Source organism: Microcebus murinus, chromosome 19 (genome assembly GCF_040939455.1).
Source record: "Microcebus murinus isolate Inina chromosome 19, M.murinus_Inina_mat1.0, whole genome shotgun sequence".
Classification (NCBI taxonomy): Eukaryota; Metazoa; Chordata; class Mammalia; order Primates; family Cheirogaleidae; genus Microcebus; species Microcebus murinus.
Window position 1 is genome coordinate 20,758,428 of NC_134122.1, and position 19,320 is coordinate 20,777,747.

General features: G+C 56.8%; 1 protein-coding gene and 2 long non-coding RNA genes across 3 annotated transcripts; 2 read left to right on the forward strand and 1 right to left on the reverse strand.

Moving 5' to 3' along the window:
- Window positions 1-7: 7 nt before the first annotated feature.
- On the reverse strand, window positions 8-15,587 carry ATP2A1 (ATPase sarcoplasmic/endoplasmic reticulum Ca2+ transporting 1). Its single transcript, XM_012758924.2, has 23 exons — window positions 15,270-15,587; window positions 14,900-14,917; window positions 14,445-14,527; window positions 12,950-13,054; window positions 12,091-12,229; window positions 10,157-10,237; window positions 9,173-9,258; window positions 8,722-9,019; window positions 8,370-8,536; window positions 6,120-6,208; window positions 5,792-5,894; window positions 5,415-5,546; window positions 4,180-4,305; window positions 3,836-4,054; window positions 2,598-2,933; window positions 2,257-2,477; window positions 1,951-2,153; window positions 1,674-1,759; window positions 1,455-1,588; window positions 1,224-1,341; window positions 950-1,067; window positions 645-688; window positions 8-226 (listed from the first exon to the last, which is right to left on the reverse strand). Exons 1-22 carry the CDS (start codon window positions 15,385-15,387, stop codon window positions 684-686), a joined length of 2,985 nt encoding a protein of 994 aa, XP_012614378.1. The 5' UTR covers window positions 15,388-15,587; the 3' UTR covers window positions 8-226; window positions 645-683.
- On the forward strand, window positions 4,042-4,751 carry LOC142862429 (uncharacterized). The gene is made up of 2 exons (XR_012913494.1): window positions 4,042-4,119; window positions 4,209-4,751. It is a non-coding gene; the product is annotated as an uncharacterized LOC142862429 (long non-coding RNA).
- On the forward strand, window positions 14,429-19,308 carry LOC105868292 (uncharacterized). Its single transcript, XR_012913495.1, has 3 exons — window positions 14,429-14,564; window positions 14,912-15,006; window positions 19,178-19,308. It is a non-coding gene; the product is annotated as an uncharacterized LOC105868292 (long non-coding RNA).
- Window positions 19,309-19,320: the final 12 nt, after the last annotated feature.

Consider the following 19,320-nt stretch of genomic DNA (forward strand, 5'->3'; position numbering starts at 1 on the left):
CTTGTCCCTGCAAGCCCCTCAGGGTCGGGAAGGGGGGATTTACACGGGTGAAGGGGAGGGTTGGTTGCTAAGAGGGAAGGAGAAGAGAAGGGACATTGTGTTTATAAACAGAAACACTTCAGGGGAGAGGGGGGTTCTGTGCCACAGCTCTGGCTGAAGATGCGTCACTAGGGGGTGGGGAAGATGGGGCAAAAGGATGGTTACTTCCTCCTTTCATCTTCTGGATCTGGAAGGAGAAAGAGAGGGATGAAGCAGTCTGCAGGGTGGGCGGGAGGTAGAGACGTCCTCCCCAGCTGCGTCCCCGGCACGCTCACCTGGCCAGCTGCGGGGTCACCCTAGTCCCATTCTCCCCTACTCACCTGTGTCCCCAGACCCTGCCTCCCACCCCGCAGCCCCAGCAGCAGAGACAGCCCAGCCAGCGCGGCGCAGCGCAGCACGGCAGACACTGGCGCCCAGAGGCCTGGCACTGCCGGGCGGGCGTCTGGGAGTGGGCGAGGCCCACCCCGGTTGGAAGCGCGCAGCGCGGCAGTGGCAGCAGCGGCAGTGGCTCTGGGTGGAGCCGCGAGCGCAAGTGATCTTGATGCGGCAGGGGCAGAGTAGCTGGGACACAGCAGCTGGGGTGAGGGCAAGAAGGGGGGCGATACCTGTGACACGGGTTCAAAGAGTTGGAGGAGGGGGAACGGTTATCCTAAGGCCAGAGAGCACAAGAGACACTGTTGTCAAGGAGGGGAGGCAGCGTGGGGGCAGAGGGCTGAGGAGGTGGCCCCCCCCCCGGACACGGAGGGAGGGGGAAGGGGATGGGGCTCCTCCCTGGTGGACGCTGGTCCTGCCGAGCCCAGGAGAACTTACCCACCTGAAAAGGAAGAGGGTGGGGCGGGCGCTTCGCAGCGCAGAGGGCGGGGGCTGTGTGGGGGCCGGGCCCACAGGGGCAGGGAGGCGCGCTCCTTACCCTCCAGGTAGTTCCGAGCAACGAACTTGAGGATTTCATCAAGCCCGATGACAGGAAGTGATATCTTGAGGACCATGAGCCACTGGGTGGTGTCCAGGGCCCGGAGCTTGAAGATCATCTGGGGGTGGGAGTGGGGCAGGGCATGAGGAAGGACAGGAGCCAGCCGCCCTGTCCAGCTGGGTCCCACCTTCCTCCCTGTCCGCACCTCCAGTGGTACTGGTCACAGCCCCTACAGGCGCTCCTTAGTGGGGGCCAGGGACTGGGGGAGGCTCACCGGCAGGGGGTCGACGTAGAGGATGAGGAAGTGGAGGGACATGGAGAGGCAGATGGAGCCCATCAGCCAGATGTTGACCCAGGGCGGCATGCGCAGCAGGGACTGGTTCTCAGACAGGCTGCAGGCAGTGGGCAGGAGACACAGGACAAAGACAGAGAAGGGGTTGGAGGGAGGCAGGCCAGGGCGAGGACAGGCCTCAGGATGGCAGCCAGAGAGGGTGGGCGGGCCCACCTGTTGAGCGCATTGCACATCTCGATGGTCACCAGCACGGACAAGGCCATGGTCATGGGTTCGGGGGCCTCAAAGATCTCACAGTCCACACCCTCAAAGTCAGGGTTGTGCTCCGTGCACTGCATGAAGTGAGTCTGCAGGGGAAGGGACGGGAGTCTGAGAGCCCAGAGACGCCCCCACGCCACACCCCTGGTCCCTGCCTCTCCGTCTTCCCCCTACCAGCTGGCTGTAGCTGACTTGAGGCCCGTCCTCTGCATACAGGAACCACCAGGCAGCTGCTCCCACAGTGGCTGCACCCACGTACCCTGCGGCAGGGAGAAGGGAGTCGGGGGTCAGGGCTGGGGAGGTGGGAGGCATTCAGGGGGCCTCGCACAGCCATAGACAGAAAACTGGTGGAAGGGGACCCATCGAGGTGGCTACATGCAGAGAGCTGGTGTCTCAGAGAGGAGGTCAGTCCCAAAGGCTGGGAAGGATTGTGGGGTGCCATCTTGCTCACCCCCAATTGCCATGTAGCGGAAGAAGAGCCAGCCACTGATGAGGGGCTCCTTGGGGCTCCGGGGGGGCCGGTCCATGATGTCCAAGTCTGGTGGGTTGAAGCCCAGGGCGGTGGCAGGGAGCCCATCGGTCACCAAGTTTACCCACAGCAGCTGCACAGGGATCAGGGCCTCGGGCAGCCCCAGGGCGGCTGTCAGGAAGATGCTGCCGGAAGGAGGTGGTTGCACGTCTGTCCTGCCTCCCAGACCTATGGCCACCCTCCCACCCAGCCCCCACTTCCCCTGGGATGCCCGCCCTGGACGCTCACCAGACCACCTCGCCCACGTTGGAGGAGATGAGGTAGCGGATGAACTGCTTCATGTTGTTGTAGATGGCGCGGCCCTCCTCCACGGCAGCCACGATGGTAGAGAAGTTGTCATCGGCCAGCACCATCTCAGAGGCGGTCTTGGCCACGGCAGTGCCAGATCCCATGGCAATGCCGATCTCAGCCTTCTTCAGGGCAGGGGCATCGTTGACGCCATCGCCTGTCTAGGGGAGGTGGGGGGGCTCAGGGCCTGAATCCTCCGGGTCTGAATCCATCTCCTCTCCATGCATCACCCCTGGGCCCGCCCTCCCCATGCTGGTCACGCAGCCCCGTGGGCGTCTCACCATGGCTGTGATCTCATCGTAGGACTGCAGGAACTCCACGATCTTCGACTTGTGTGCGGGCTCCACGCGGGCGAAGCAGCAGGCACGTCGGCAGGCTTCCCGCTGCTCAGCCAGGGGCAGGTCGTCAAACTCTCGGCCTGTGTAGGCCCGGTCTGTCACCTCCTCGTTCTCCCCAAAGATGCCAATGCGTCGGCAGATGGCGATGGCTGTGCCCTTGTTGTCCCCAGTGATCATGATCACTCGGATCCCAGCATCCCGGCACAGCTGGATAGAGCCGGTGACCTCCTTGCGAGGGGGGTCCAACATGCCTACCACACCAACGAAGGTCAGGTCCGTCTGAGGAGACAGCAGGGAGCAACAGGTCAGGGAGGGAGTTGGTGGCATAGGATCGGGTGAAAGATTGGGAAGGTGGGGAGAGCCTCAGCCCTGGGCTTCAACCTCAGGGCCTGGTGTCAAAGAAGCAAGAGGTCTCTCTCTTTCATCTGTGTACTTGCAGGGGCTGGTGGTGCCAGGCCCATCACAGGGCCAGATCATGTCTTTCATAGAAAGACACTTCGAGCTGGCAGTGAGGGCAGTGGTTTCTGCTTTCAGTGCCACCACTTGGCCCACAACTTTGAGCAAATCCCCTGTTACCGGCTGGGACCCTGTCTTCCCTCTGTAAAATTAAGGGAGTGGACTTTGGTGCTGTCAGTCTCCCACAAGTAAGGAGCTGCGCCAGAACACAGGCCAGCAGCATTGAGCAGTCTCACTGTGGAAAGCACGTCCTCCAAGCCCTGCAGTGTGTCAATTCCTGTTCTGGTGCAAACGCCTCACCCCGTCAAAGACTAGTCCACAGTCTTTGACGGGGTGAGGCAAAAAACACAAAAAAAAAACCACTTTTTTTTTTTTTTTTTTAAGAGATGGGTCTTACTCTGTCACCCAGGCTGGAGTGCAGTGGCTCAATCATAGCTCACTGCAACGCCAAACTCCTGGGCTCGAGTGATCCTCCTGCCTCCGCCTCCTGAGTCCCTGGGACTATTGGCATGCGCCACCGTGCCTGGCTCCCAGATCACACTGGACTAGACAACTCCCAGGGTTCCTTCAAACTCTAATGTCCTGTGATCCTGTGGCCTCTGCTACGGACCCGTTGATTTGACTGACAAGGTAGGAACTGACAAGGTAGTGGAGGGTATGAGGCAGACGATTGGAAACCTGACCCTTGGCCAGCTCCAGGACAAAGGAGGGTCCCATCAGCTCACCTCGTACTCCATGAACTTTGCAGAGTCATCCAGAGCCATCTCCTCCCGCTTGGGGGGCGTGTCTCGGGTGGCCAGCGCCAGGCAGCGCAGGGTGTCCCGGCCAGTGCCCCACTCCTTGATCACCGACATGATCTTCTCCTTCACTGGCGCCGTCAGCGGCACCCGGGTGGTGCCGACACGCACGTAGTTGCAGCGGTCAATGACCCCCTCGGGTGCACCCTGGGAGACAAGGACAGCATTCAGAGACGCCCACCTGTCTTCCAGGGCGCAGAGAGAAAGCACAGGTAGGAGAAGGGTCCAGGATTAGGAAGAAGAGAGGGCTGAGGTACAATCCTATTTCTGACCTTGACAAACATCTTGTTGCCCACAGCAGCCCGGGAAGATTTGGCTGGGGAACAGTAGACAGACATGGACTTTCTGTCTCGGGAGAACTCCAGGGTGAATTCCTTCTTCATGAGCTGACGGATCACCTGGGAGAGAGATGACAGGCCTCTTAAAATTATCAAAAAGGATCTGGAGGTCAGAACAGACTGCAAGCTGAGCCCGAGAAGAAAGAATTTCAAGGCTTGTGTCCAGTCTAAAGCACAACAGAAATAGGACGGCCTCACGTGGCAGTGTCCAGAACTTTCAGTGATGGTAGAAATGTTCTCTAATCCTCACTGTCCCGCATGGTGTAACGGAGCAATCCCTGTGGAGGCCTGGAGGTGTGACCAGTGTGATCAAAGAACCGAATTTTTACTTTTTTTGAATTTGAAGTAATTTAAATGTAAATAACCATGTGTGGTATTGGATGGTGCAGGCCTCGTGCCTGGTGATAAATAAGTACTTCATAAAAATGAATGAAAGCATTTTTTCCACTAAATGCATCATGTATATTTCTCCACAAAATAAAAATAACAAAAAGTTAAATAACAAATGTATGTTTGTATTATCATTTATAATTTTTTTAAAATTAATCCTCTATTGATAGATATTTGAGTTTTCAGGTTTTTGTTATATTAAACAGCAATGAGCATCTTGCATATACAAAAAAACTCAAAAAACAAACAAGAATGAGAGATGCGGGGAATATAGTTCCCTAGCAAGAGGAACTCAATATAGACATTCAACAAATATCAAAGTGACAGTAACAGAATTAGCCTGGTTCGTCTGAACAAGGAAAGTCTCCCCCTGTAGGTACAGCAGCCGTATTTCCCAATCCTAAATTGGGACTTGAGCTCTGAAAATGAGCTTGCTTCTAGACACAAAGGGATGATAGTTGAAATCAGGGCTGCCCCAGGACGGGTCACTGTGGTTTCTGTGTCCAGCTCTATCAATTTCAACTTGGGACACACCAGACAGACTGATCTTAAATCCAACAAGGGTACTGCAGCCAGGCTCCAGGGGCAGTAGGTCCCACCCACAGCCGGCCTGGCCCAGACAAGCGACGGGAGCCTGTCTACCAGCCTGGTTGCGGTCCCAGCACAGGCACAAGGCCCTGCCCAGCCTGCCCCGCCTCTGCCTCCTGAGGTAGCTTAGGTCCTGATCTGCATGACATGGGGCAAAGAAGGCCCCCAGGGCAGGGGGTCCCCAGACTCACCGAGTTGCAGGCATTGGCCCTCTCCACCTTTGAGAGGCTCCTCACGTCAGTGTTGAACACATTCATTTTCTCCACTAGGGTGGTGAGTGCCGTCTCAGTGGCCTCGCCGACCTTCTCATAGATACCTTTGGCCTGAGTTGGGCAGAGGAAGAAGAGGAAGCTGGCACCTGAGCTGCTTGTCCCCTGCTCCCACCTGCCATACCTCCTCCCAACCTAGAGTGAGAAGGAAGCAAACCACTCCCTTCCCTCGCAACCCAGCAGAGGACTTGGTGTCCTGGGCCCCTGCCTCTGACCCCTTCTTCCTGGCCTGCGGATGAGGCCCAGACTCTGAGCCAATCAGAAGGAGGAGGAGGGCTGCTTTGGGGCTGGAGTGTTACCTCGTTGAAGTCCAAGGAGGAGTCATTGCAGAGGGCACAAATGGTGGCCAACTCCACCAGCCCATCATACTGCCCTGTCCGGACTGGCTTATCATTCTTCAAGCTGGCAGCAGGTGGGGAGGGAGGAAGGCGCAGAGACAGTGAAGAACAGGGAATGAGAGCGCAGGGAAAGTGAGAAGGACAGGTGGGGAGATGGCAACTTGGACATCAGGAGGGGGAGATAGCAGGTCAGAGAAGGAAGGAAGACAAGACCAGGAGGAGGGTCCGGGAAGAGAGCTGGTGGGGGGGCAGGGGCAGGAATCCTGGGAGAGGACATGGGGCAACTTACACCTCTCCCTCTGGAGCGTAGGTGGAACCGGTGATGGAGAACTCATTCAGCAGGCAGATGTCCCCATCCACCCTGTCGATGATGAACATCTGCAGGGGAGAAGGGCACGCTCAGGGATGTCCACCTCTCCCCATGGCCGAAGGCAGGCATCTGCATCAAGGGAGGCCTGTGCGCACTTCTGGACATTGACCCTCCCAGCAAACTAACCGAACGTCCTATCATCCCCGCCGTTTGGCTGTCCTTGCCCCTCCCTGCATCACCCCCTTCCCACCACACCTCTGCAACCATTGTCCATGTTCTGTGTCCTTGGCCTTAAAACAGAAGTTACTGCAAGCCATGCTGGGGCTTCTTCAGATCCGTCAATAAAATAAGAGGACTATAATAAGGTGTGGTGAGGACTGCGGCTAATAGCCCACCTGTTAAGCGCCTGGCCCATCTATAGCGCCAGCCCCCTGTGGCCAGATCTTCCAGTTTTGCAAAAAGAGCTAGAAATTCAGGTTATTTTCCTATTGAATCTCTTGACTTTCAAACGTGGGCAATGAATTCATTTTTATGAACCACGTTAAGAGCTGAGTCACACCAGCCTATGGCCTGGCTTTGCGGCCTGTGCCTCAGAGAGCTGGGGAGAAGGCAGTGCCCAGAGATCAGTGGTCCACCCTGAACCCAGAGCCAGCGCAAAAGGGCTTCTTTTTTCTTTTTTTTTACTTTATTTATTTATTTTTGAGACAGAGTCTCACTGTGTTGCCCAGGCTAGAGTGCCGTGGCGTCAGCCTAGGTCACAGCAACCTCAAACTCCTGGGCTCAAGTAATCCTGCTGCCTCAGCCTCCCGAGTAGCTGGGACTACAGGCATGCGCCACCATGCCCGGCTAATTTTTTCTATATATATTTTTTTATTTGGCCAATTAGCCTCTTTCTATTTTTTCAGTAGAGAGGTGGTCTCACTCTTGCTCAGGCTGATTTCGAACTCTTGACCTTGAGCAATCCGCCTGCCTCTGCCTCCCAGAGTGCTAGGATTACAGGCGTGAGCCACCGCGCCCGGCCCAATCAGGCTTTTAATTCTCAAGAACAGGAATGATTAAGATGGATCCCAAGAAAAAAGGTTCTATAGTCAAATAAAAACCTAGAAAACTATGGGTTAAATAAGGTGGAATCTTTTGGAAATGCCTCACCTGTGCCAAAAAATAAAAATAAAAATAAACAAGGTGGTGGCCAAGCACCATGGCTCACACGTGTAATCCTAGCACTCTGGGAGGCCGAGGCGGGGGGATTACTCGAGGTCAGGAGTTCGAAACCAGCCTGAGCAAGAGCGAGACCCCGTCTCTACTATAAATAGAAAGAAATTAATTGGCCAACTAATATATAGAGAAAAAATTAGCCGGGTCTTCTGACAGCGCTTTATTGAAAAAAAAAAAAAAAAAAAAATTAGCCGGGCATGGTGGTGCATGCCTGTAGTCCCAGCTACTCAGGAGGCTGAGGCAGCAGGATTGCTTGAGCCCAGGAGATTGAGGTTGCTGTGAGCTAGGCTTACGCCACGGCATTCACTCTAGCCTGGGCAACAAAGTGAGACTCTGTCTCAAAAGAAAAAAGAAAAAAATTAGCCAGGCACAGTGGCACATGCCTGTAGTCCCAGCTACTCCAGAGGCTGAGGCAGGAGGATCGCTTGAGCCCAGGAGTTTGAGGTTGCTGTGAGCTAGGCTGACACCATGGCACTCTAGCCCGGGCAACTCTGTCTTGAACAACAAAAAAAAAGAGCCCTGGTTTAGGAAATGCTATACAAGATGAGCCTGGCCAGCTTGCTGGGCCTGTCGTGGGGTGACCATTCTCAAGAGCAGTGAGCTGCACAGGACAGGAGCTCCGGGGCCACACAGACTTGGGTTTGAAACTCAACTCTGCTATTTATTAACTGTGGATCTTTGGGCAAGTCACCAAATCTCCCAGAGCTCAGTTTCCTCCTCTGAAAACTGGGGTTAAAGAGACTTTCCCCTGAACGGGCTGTTATGGAGGTTTAGAAACCACACATGGCAGTGCCTGGCACACAGACGGTGGCCACAGTGAGCCTTCTGGTTGTTGCACAAAGGTCCTCTCTGATCCCCGCATAGCTGGCAGGATGCTGCTCTATCTGCCCTTTGAGCGTTTCACAGGCCAAAATGAGAAGCTGCTGGTGATGAAGGGACAACCCCTTAACTGGGAGAGCTCATATCAGCCCCAAAGGCATCCTGACAGTGAGCACTGCCCACACTGCTCCTGACCTTGCACACAGACATCTGGTTGGTGGTGAGAGTGCCTGTCTTGTCGGAACAAATGACAGAGGTGCAGCCCAGGGTTTCCACGGAGGGCAGGCTCCTCACAATGGCATTCTTCTTTGCCATCCGGCGGGTGCCCAAGGCCAGGCAGGTGGTGATCACAGCAGGAAGACCTGTGGGGAAGGAGGGAGGTGAGTGGACAATATGCAGGGAGGGAGGGAGACTACTGTGGTTGGCTAAATAATGGCCCCCGAAGATATCAGATCCTAATCCCTGGAACCCAGAAATATTACCTTACTTGGAAAAAGGGTCTTTGCAGGTGAGATTAGCAAAGGGGAGGAGAAAGAAGCTGTTGTACCTTCCGGGATTGCAGCCACAGCCAGGGCCACAGCGATCTTGAAGTAGTAGATGGCTCCACGGAACCAGGAGCCCCCGTGGACGGGGTCGTTGAAGTGGCCGATGTTGATGAGCCAGACGGCCACGCAGATGAGGGAAATGACCTTGGAGAGCTGCTCCCCGAACTCATCCAGCTTCTGCTGCAGGGGGGTCTTTTCCTGTTCGGTGGCTGCCATTTGGTCTCGGATCTTCCCAATCTCGGTGCTCACGCCGGTGGTGGCGACAATGCCCAAGGCCTTGCCGGCTGCGATGTTGGTGCCCTGGGGAAGGAGAAGAGGCCAGAAAGCAGGTGAGAGGCGGCCCTCATGTCACATTCCCTCCGCTGAGAGCCTCATCTCTTCTCACGCCGCCACGTTTCTCCCAAACCAGGGTCTCTGGCTGGAGCACGTGACAGCTGGCCCGGGATTGCTCACCGAGAAAAGCATGTTCTTCTTGTCCTGGTTGACAGCACGGGGATCAGGGACAGGGTCTGTGTGCTTGATCACAGATACAGACTCACCTGTGGAGAAAGGGCCAAGCAAGGGGTTTTCAGATGGCATCATGTCCTTCTCCCTGGCCTCCCATTCCTAACTCCCTCCCTGCTCAGCAAGACAGGGCCTGATAAGGACCAGCCATCCTGGAGGATGTCTGGACTCCAGAGGAAGTCCCTGGAGGTAGTGGGAAGTCCATTGCACTTAGAGCAAAACAACCTTGGTAGACCCAACGTGACCGCTTATAAGCTGCGTGACTTTGATCACTTAACTTCAATTTGCTCCTCTGTAAAATGGGGACAAGAATGTGTACACTTCAGAGCAATGTCTTGGTGGAAATCAAATAAGCTGATGTGTCTGAAAGCGCATTGTCAACTGTCAAGCACATTCCTGGGAGGCAGGGGTCCAGGTCCTTGGGACTTTGCCTCCCTCACCCTAATAGCAAGGGCTCAGGGCAGTCACCCTGGGCCAGCCCAGCCTTGCTGCCTTGAACCACAGAGCCATGGAGAATGTTCTCTGCTCTTCACCCTCTTTTTCCCAGTGGAGAAACAGAAGCAGCCATGGTTTTAATTGTAACTCAATCCTCCATCTTGTCCTGGAATCATATGGTTCCTCCCTTGAGGACTTTTGGGGACATGGAAGGAGACAGGACAGTTCTCTGGGTGTGTACACCCCTGCGTCCATGGGGAAGGGGGGGCTGATGGCCATATAGAGAATGGCACAAACATCTGGCTCTCTTCCATGACCCCTTATGTTTCAGGCTTGTGACAGAGTGTACAAAGTTGAGCACCGATGACACTGCTGCTACCATGGAGCCAGGAGAGGCCTCCCGCTGGGGTTCTCTGTCCACTGGAATCTGTCCCTGTCTGTCCACCAGCTCTCCTCCCTGCACCCTCCCCCATGCACCTTCCCCCCAGGCCAGCAGACCTGTCAGGATGGACTGGTCCACCCGGAGGGTGGTGGATTTGATGGAGATGATGCGGATGTCTGCAGGAACTTTGTCCCCCACTGCAGAGAGAGCAGAGAAGAGTGAGGTCAGTTGGGAATGGAGTTCTCTTCCTTTCTAAGAAAACCCCCATCCATGTCTGACCTCTCCCCCCGCAACAATCCTGCAGGTCTCAGGGAGGCCCGGGGCTGGGGCCTCGCTGGGGCTCATGTCAGGCCCCCGCATAGGCTCCTGCAGCCCAGGCAAGCACTCCTGTTGCAGCGCCCATCCCTGCTGTCCCCGTGTCAATGGCTCCTCTTCCCACCGTGAGCCCCGTGAGGGGAGTGCCCACATCCTGCCTGACACATTGTATGTGCTCGACAAATGCACGCTCAGTGACTCAAGGGAAACTTAGGGACAGTCCAACTGTAGGACGAGAAACTAAAACTGAGAATGGGTGAAACAGACAGGGAGATGAGAATTAGAAACTCGGGGAGGGAAAGGCAAGAAAGGGACTCAGAAAACAGGGCGAGAAGTGACATCAGCGTGAGGGAATGAAGTGGACAGCCGGGGAGGGCAGGAATAGACAGAAGAAAATATACGAGAATTGAGAAAATCAAGGCCAACTGAGAGAACAAGTGGAGGTGCAGCCAGAGAGAAGAGAGGGAGGGAGGTGTGCGCAGGGGATGGGGTGGGGGCGCAGGTTGGTGAGAGAATCATGCCAGGCGGGCTGAGCATCTGAGGGCAGGCGGGGAGCCAGGCTGAGCGAGCTGGGGAGACAGCCGGGACAGGTGCAGAGGAGGAGGAAAAGAAACACAGGCTGAGGAGCTGGGGGGATGCACAGGTGGGGCAGGACGACCACAGAAACCACCTTGGGAGGGGCTGAAGAGGCCAACGCCCCCAGACTCAGAGGCCTTTGGAGGAGGATCCATACCTCCCAGGGCCTCTGCCCAATTCCCAATTCCGCCTGGGCCCACGGATGGTACTGGGGACAGGGTCCCACCACTCTCCTTTCCCTCATTTCCCTCCTGTGCCAGAGGAAGTGGATGGAGGATGGAGGAGGGAGGAGGTGGTGATGGGACACCCTGACACCCAAGCCTGAGTGATATTTATAGATGCTTATGGCACTGACTCCACACTGTCACCGTGGTAGGACAGTCCTGCCATGGGGCACCGGGGTCTTCAGCCCACCCCTGCTCCCTCTCCTCAAGCTTCCCAGGCAGTGACGTGGGTGTTTGGTGGAGGGAAGGAGGCCTAGGGAGGTCTACTCCGCCTGCCAGGGGCCTGGAGTTGTGCGAAGGCCTGTGCAGGGCAAATATAAAAACCGCTGAAGGGGGCAGAATCCCAGTAATCTTAGCCACCCGGCCCCCACCCCTCCCTGGTCAGGCATTAAGTGTCCCTCACCAGAGGGGCGGGGCACCTCCTTGAGCTCCCCTCCTCCCAGGTCCCGTGCTCTCTGCCGGGCCTGAGTTTCCCTTACATGGCCGGGGGCTTGAGCCTTCGGCCTGCCTCCTCCCTTCCATGCTCCTTCCCTTCTGAGAGGCCTCAAGGGCACTGAGAGGTCAAGACTGAAAGCTGACCAAGCGTGGGGGTGGGTGGAAGGAGAGGGAAGCCAGGCCTCCTCGGGAGGGGGTGGAGACGGGGCTATTGGCAAGGCCTGGGTTCCACCTGTTGCTTGCAAGTGCTGGCTGAGAGCAGGGGGAGCAGGGGGTCTGCCTGCAGCTTCAGGGACAGGACTGGCTGTTCCTGCCGAGACTGACGGCGAGAGGGTGCCGTGGCCGGAATGCCCTGGGCTGACCTTCTGAGGAGTCTTGGAAGGAGAAGCAGACTCCACCAGCCTCCTGGACACCAGGGTCAGGGGCTGACCAGTCCCCACCTTCTTCTTGGCCTTAGACCCATGGCCTCCCATCCTGGACCACCCATTGCGAACACTCACCGGCCACCTCTACAATGTCCCCTGGAACAATGTCCCGAGCCTTGATCCTTTGCACTGTCTTTCGGTCAGCCCGGTAGACCTTCCCCATCTCGGGTTCATATTCCTTGAGAGCCTCGATGGCATTCTCTGCATTACGCTCCTGAGGGGACAGGGCAGGAGAGAGGAAGGCCATCAGAGGAAGGAAGCTCGTGGAAAGGGGAGGGGACAATTTGGGGAGTGGGGGCATAGAGATGGAGGAGCAGTGGCCAGGATCTTGGGAGAAACAGGGACATCGCACAGGAGGCAGGGTCATGCCGTTCTGTTCTGGCTCTTGGCACTAAGGAGGAGACAAAACCCCATGTGAAGGCAGGGGTGTGCGAGTGCATATGTGTGTGTTAGGGGGGACTGTTGAGGAAACTGTCACCTATGGCTGAAAACAGGTGAGAGGGTTTTGGAGAAAGAAGAAAAGAGAATCAAACAAAATCAGAAAGCAGGGGATAGGAAAAGTAGAGGGTGGTAAGATAAGAGGAAGAAGGAAATCAAACTAGCATCTATTGAATTCCTAGTCTATACCAGACATACTCATCATTTTGTTTGATTTCACCACGAGCCTGAGGGATGGGATTATTAGCCCCATTTTATGGATGAGGAAACTGAGGCTCAAAAGGATGAAGGAAACTTGCTCAGGGTCATAAAGCCAGCAAGTGACAGTGGGTCATATTCTCACACCTTTTCCCCAACACCCCATCCCACTTCCAAATTGGGCAATAGTACCCGAGGAAAAGGCAAGCCCTGGGGAAGTGATGGATGCGGTTGGAGGGAGGGTTGGCTTCACGTTCAGTGTTGGGACAGGAAGGGGTGAGGAGAGCTTAAAGCTAACCTGCCAAACCCCCACGATGGCATTGGCAATGAGGATCAACAGGATGACAAAGGGTTCAACAAAGGCGGTGATGGTCTCTTCACCTTCCTCAAACCAGGCCAGCACCTGGGAAGCAGGGGAGAGAAGAATGACAGGTAATAAAGCCCCCAAAACAGGTGAAGAAGGGAAGTGGAAGGATTCCAGAGGCCACTGCAGAGGTGAGACAATGTGCAGGCGCTAACAAGGCAGGGCATCTTGGGGGTGCCGCAGCCCCGCATCTGTCTGAGGCTCTGCACACTCCGGGCTCAGACTCAGCATGCCCGCCACTGCCATTATTCAGCGGGAACAGGTGGGCACAGACATGCACAACTTGGGGATTAACTGCGAATGCTTTCAGGTTCTCCTGGCTGTGTTGCTGGCTTGGAAGCCAACCTCAGGGCCCACCCAGGCCAACTACCCCCACAGCCACCTCCATCCTGAGGGAGCCAAAACCCCATAGGAAAAACCCTGTGGTCCTCATGGGCGCCTGCCCCCCCCCAGCCCTCCCCCACGGCCAAGGCAAGGCAGCTCCGATTTCATGAGGGAGCAGGAGGGGGGATAGTGTTACTGGGGCCTCCTGTATACGCCCCGCCCAGCTGTTGCCACTGCCAGGCAACAGACACAGGCAAATGTCAAGGAGCAAATCTGAGAAGGGAGGAGTGAGGCCCTGCCAGCTTGTACCCAGGGACGGACCGACGCCGTCTCCCTTAAGGAGACCAAGGCACAGGGAGCCTTTTTTGCCCCCAGAGTCTTGTCTTCCAGCAGGACTGAGACCCTAAGGCAGGAACTCCGAAACGCAGGCTGACTGCTGGGGTCGTGGGTGCCGCGGGGCTGTAGGAACTAGGGAGCGCCCTGGCAGGAGCGGTGGCAGGCCCTGAGGAGGGCGGGGAAGCGGCAGCGGCGAGTCAGGCTGGGCAGAGAGGAGAGCCATCCAGAGTCCCAGCCCTGATGGGGGCGGGCCAGGGCGCCGGGCCTTGGGGCGTGTCTGGAGTCACCCTCGCACAGTAGCTTTCCCGCCTTGATGAGCGAGTCTTTCCCTCAACCAATCAGCGGCAGGAGGCCGGGGTGGGCGGGGCAGGGGTGCCAGGAGGCCCGGGGATTGGTGGAGCGGGCGGCCTGGGGCATGCCGGGAGAGGTAGTGGCCCGGGAGCCGCAGGCGGCATTACAGCCCTGCTGCGAGCCCAGCGCTTGGGGGGTAACCCGAGCCCTCCAAGCCCTTCAAGCTGCGAGGGTGGCTTAGCTTCAGTGTTTTGGCTGAGAACACCCTTAAAGCTTAAAATAAAACCTGCCTGTGGGGTGTAGGGGAGGACAGAGGAGGACGCGACTCAGCCCCTCCCTGCCTCATCCGTAAAGTAGGATGCTGGGGCTTGGGCTAGAGGAGCCGGTGACCGGGATCCCCGCTCTCCTCTGCCGCGCAGACGTTCCTGATACCCCCGCTCACACCCCCAGCCAGCCCCAGACGCCCTCTCACACTTACAAAGGAAATGCAGGCAGCCAGGAGAAGAATCCGCACCAGGAGGTCTTCAAACTGCTCTACCACCAACTCCCACAGGGACTTCCCTAGGGGAAGAGGCACGGAGAGGGGCCCGGAGTTAAGGTCTAGAGGATGAGGGTCTGGGACTGCGAGTGCAGGCTGGGGTCCAGGGACTGGAGTGCCCTGAGTTCCGCCTGGGGAGGCTCCAGGGTGATGGGTAGGCAGCTTGGTAGGAGAGAAGGGCTTAGGGAGCTCGCCAGGAGTCCAAAAACAGGCTCTTCCAAGTGGTTGGCAGTTGTTTAATGGTTGGATGCCTCCAGGGAGAAAGTGCCCCCCCCCGCCCCCAGGACTCTAATCACTGGGAAGGGGTATTTGCCCAAGGAGTCTATGGAGAAGGGAATGGGACACAGTGAGGAGGGAGGGTCATTTATGAGCACCCAGGGATTCCAGTAACTTACCTTCTTCAGCAGGGAGCTCTTCCCAGGAAAAAGGAAAAAGAAGAAAAGGACATATTCATTTTGGGGTTCAGCCTCATGCCCCCCACATCCAGGACTTTGTGGCAAAGGTAAGAGAATCAGGCTGCCAAAAGGGCATCTGAGGTTCATCAAGGTCATCCCATAAAACTTCCCAAAACTCTAGATCTCAGGCACCCTCTTTTCTCAGTATCCTCTTCCCCCTGAAATCATTGGACCATGGCCCAGCTCTTCCCTAAGATACTCCGGAGGGAGAAACTTTGCGTGTGCGTTGTGTATATGCGTGTGTGTGTGAGTGTGTGTGTGTTGGGGTTGCAGGAGGGCGTTACCAGCCTTTCCTCTGAGGGACACTCACCATTGGGGCCGTATTTTTCCAGATGCCGCTTAACTTGGTCCTGGGTGAGGCCTGTGGTCTCGCTCACCCCAAAATAGGCCAAACATTCCTCTGTGGTCTTGGCGTGTGCGGCATCCATTGTGCTCCCTTCCTGGGGGCCAGGGCGAGGTGTGTTCTTCTGGGGGGTTCTCACTCGTGGGGTCCTTCCTCAGTGTGTACACCTGCCTGTCTGCCTGGGTTTCTCCTCCTTTTCCTCTCCTGCCCCCCCCCACGTTCTTCTTTCCTCTATGAAGATCTGACCCCCGTCCCACTTGCAGCAGCCGGCCACCCCCCCAGCCCCCAGCTGGTCCTTATGAGCGAGTGGGGGGGGCCCAGACTCCCCCCTCCCCTAGGTCAAGGATTGGCTGGCTGAGACTCCGGCAGGAGGGGTCAGTAGAGAGATATTTCTGCTGACAGAGGGGGAACAGTGGGGCTGCAGCCTGAGATGTCACTCATGAGGGAAGCAAAGGTGGCCCCAGCCCCAGGGAAGGGGGGGCAGGGAGACTTCACTTTCTGTCATCTGCTACCGACATCACCCCCAGTTGCCTTGACTTCCCCAGTTGCACTGAATTTCCTGTTCCAAACTCATCCCCCAGCTCTTCCCTTAAGCCCTCTTCCATACCCGGGCCTCACCTTTCACATTCCACACACCCCCTTTCAGCCCCGTCTGCCCTGAGCCTGTTGCCATTGCCCAGTCTCCTTCCCCCTCAGCTAGTTGTGAATGAGTGGTAGAGATACTCCAAGCCTTGGGGCACTGAAGAAGGGGAGACATCTTTTAGGGGCCAGAGGAAGTGGCTCTAGAGGAACAGGGGAAGTAAGGAGGGGAGAGGGTCAAGGGGACAGGGCAGAAGATGGTAACCCTACCCTAGGGAGGGGTTGCCACAGCCATCAACAAGGGATTTAGTGTCCAGGTCCTAGTGCGCAAAGCCAGTGCTGCACTGCCTGTTTCTCCCCCGATTGCTCTAACTCAGCCTCTGGGAACACAGCCCTCAGGGCCCCCCCATCCCTGACAGGGTATCCCCCTCCAAGAAAATGGGACATCCAGGCAGCCAGGTAACCCAAGAGGCTACAGAATGTGCTGATGGCAGAGAGGGAGGGAGAACTGTTTCAGGATGAGGGCAGGGGTCACCCCAAGTCATGGAGAGAGGGTCACCTCACCCCACACTGCACTGACTTTAACCTGAGAGGTTCACATGGTAGACCGCAGGGGTGCCTGGTCCTCACTCTACTCTGCCACTGCATCTGTCGGCACTGGGGGGGGATGGGGATCGGTGAGGGGAATGGGGATCGGGCCTGTGCTGTGTGATCGGAGCTGGGAACACCCCGGTGACAGGCAGCGAGGAAGGGGGCTGAGGAAGCTGGGTAAAGCAGAGGCTCCAGACCAAAGGAATGGTGGGCGCAGATTTCTGGGACACGTCTAGGGGAAATGAGGACAGAAGAGAGCTGGTGAGGGGAGGCGGTGGAGCAGAGAGACAGGGCCACCAGGGTCAGAGGGAAGTCTGAGAGCAGTGGGGAAAAGGGACAGCAGGGAGCTGAGTGCAAAGCCACAAGTTGTTGCTGAGCGGCTGGCCTTGGTGTCAGCTTCCTCAGAGAAGCAGCTGCTCTGAGCCATCCCTCCCCACCCCTGCTCCAAGATGGGGGCGTCTCTTGGTTACCACCAGGGCAGCTGTTGGAGGAGCAGAGGGAGGGTACCATGGGGTGTGGGCAGGGGAGGAAAGGAAGGCAGAGGAGGCTGGATGAGAGTGCTGGTGAAAGGTTAGTGAGGGGAAGGAGCGGGGTGTCCCGGGGCTCAAGTCTTTCCTCTGTCCAGGACTCAGTTTCCTGAAATGAGCAAGGAGTATGGACTACTGAAAGGTTTCTTAAGGCTACTTCTCACTCAGGCTCAAGTTGCTAAGCAGAGATCATAGAAGACACGGGGGCAGAAGAAGGGGGAGCCCCCACTTTTGGGGAGGAGGTGTGGCCCGCAGGGGTGGATGAACTAGAGGATTTAGCCTCCCAGACTCATCCCTTCTTCTGCCTGGATTGGGGGGAGGCACAGCCTCCAGGGTGAGTTGAGGACAAGGTACTCCTTCCCGCCCCCTTTTCACAGTTCCAGCAAACCCCTCCCCTGAAGCAGAGTCCTGCTGTGACCTGGAGTGTGAGGGGGGGGTCAGGCATTGGGGTGTAAATTTTGGGGGTCGGTCACATCACCAGGCATCTCCACCTGGCCCAGCACCCACTGTCTTAGGCTGGAGTCTGCCCCCGCCAAAACTTGGCGCAGGCTGGCTTCTCCCCACCCGCACCTGGAGGAGTGACAGGGGCCACTGTCTTACAGCAGCAGGAATGCCCAAATATGGAGAGGGCAGACAGGAGAGATGGGTAGCTTCAAGGGAGTTGAGAGCATGAGACAGGCTTTACAGGACATTCCTGCCAATGGGGGGCCTTTAAGGTTATTCGTTCCTACCTCCCCCAGCTTCCCAGAGGGGGAAACTTGAAGCCAGAGAGGGCAAGCCACCAGCTCAGAGCTGCAGCAGGGTCACCAGCACAGAGGCTGTGGGTGTGAACTAGGATGGAGGGAGGTTGCGTGAAGGTTCTCTGTTGGGTCCTGTCCCTTCCCAAGGGGGTCTCCAAGCGCAAGGCTGGAAGGTGCTCTTCCTCTCACACCTGGAGACTGGAGCTGAGAGAATGGGAGAGACCTGGTTCTGAAGGATGTGGAGATAGAGCCTGGCTTATCCCTGGCCAGTTCCGAACTTCGGTTTAACCATCTGCAAAGAAAAGCTTAGAGGGAGACACTGTGTCAGGCTCCAACAGACAAGATGTGCCTGTTGGGTGGATGTCCTTGTACCCCTCCCCTGCCCCATCTTTGGGAGGCAAGTGCCTGAAGGCTGGCAGGGTTTGGGGGAGGGGGAGCCTCAGAGCACCAGTTGCTGCTAGATTAGGAGAGGATCAGGCCCTGCTTACCCTGGGGCGCCACAGCTTTCACTCACCATCTCACTTGGAGAACAGGGCACCCATATCTCCAAAGCATCCCCCCTCCTTTTCAAGGCTAATTCTATCCCTAGTCTCCTGAGGCCAAGGTTTGGGGGAGCCCCAGGGATTAGACGCAACAGGGAGAGCCAGCAGGCTTCCCCGGGCTAGCTCCCAGTCTGGGTGGCCTGTGAGCCCAGCTGTCTCCTGTCCATCTCCTGACAGGACGCAAGGCCCAGAATAGCAAGGTCATGAGCATGGGTAGGGCCTCGTGGTGGTGGGGGCCGAGGCTGAGCGGCATGGGTGCGGGCTCCATGCTGCCTGGAGGGAGAGAGGCAGGATGGTAAGAAGCAGAGCTGGATGGAGCTGGGGAGAGGGCCAAGTGCAGTAGGTGGGATTCTTCACACCCCAGCCCCAGAGCTGGGAAGCCCAGGGGTGCTCTCTGTTGGAGAGCACAGCCACAGCTCAGGAGGCCGGACTCTGAGAGCAGAGCCTGTGTTAGGGGAGGAGGGGCACGGAGGTGCAGGGGGGGGGCATTGCAAACCCAACAGGTGAGTGATGAGCCTGTGGGGATGGAGCAGGAGTGGAAGGTGCAGCTGTGTGGAAACCAGTAATCTGGATTTTTATGTGAAACTTACATGGAAGCACTATCGAGGCCAAACAAATCATGTCAGCAGCTCTGACTTAAGAGGAAACGTCACATTTTACAGATGAGGATATTAAGGCATAGAGTGACTACACCTTGCCCAGCTCACAGCCAACGAGTAGCAAAGCCACTCATTGTGAGGATCAAAGCCAGTGCTCTTTGTCATCTGTCCTCTAGCCTGGCTCTGAGAGGGGGCAGGCAGTCTGCCCTTGGGCCCCTTTGGAACCAGACTCTGCCACCTCAAATCTCTCCCAACACAGCTATGCCCCACTGTCTGCCTGCCTTCTCCCTAGGGCAGGAAAGGCCCTAGATCGTCAGCCCTGCATTCACTGTCTTACCGCACTAAGAGAACTTGCTGGAGACCCCCGGAAGCACCATTCAGCTCTGCATTTACCTTTCAATAAACAAGACTGCCCCAGACAGGAACAACCTTGGAAGCAC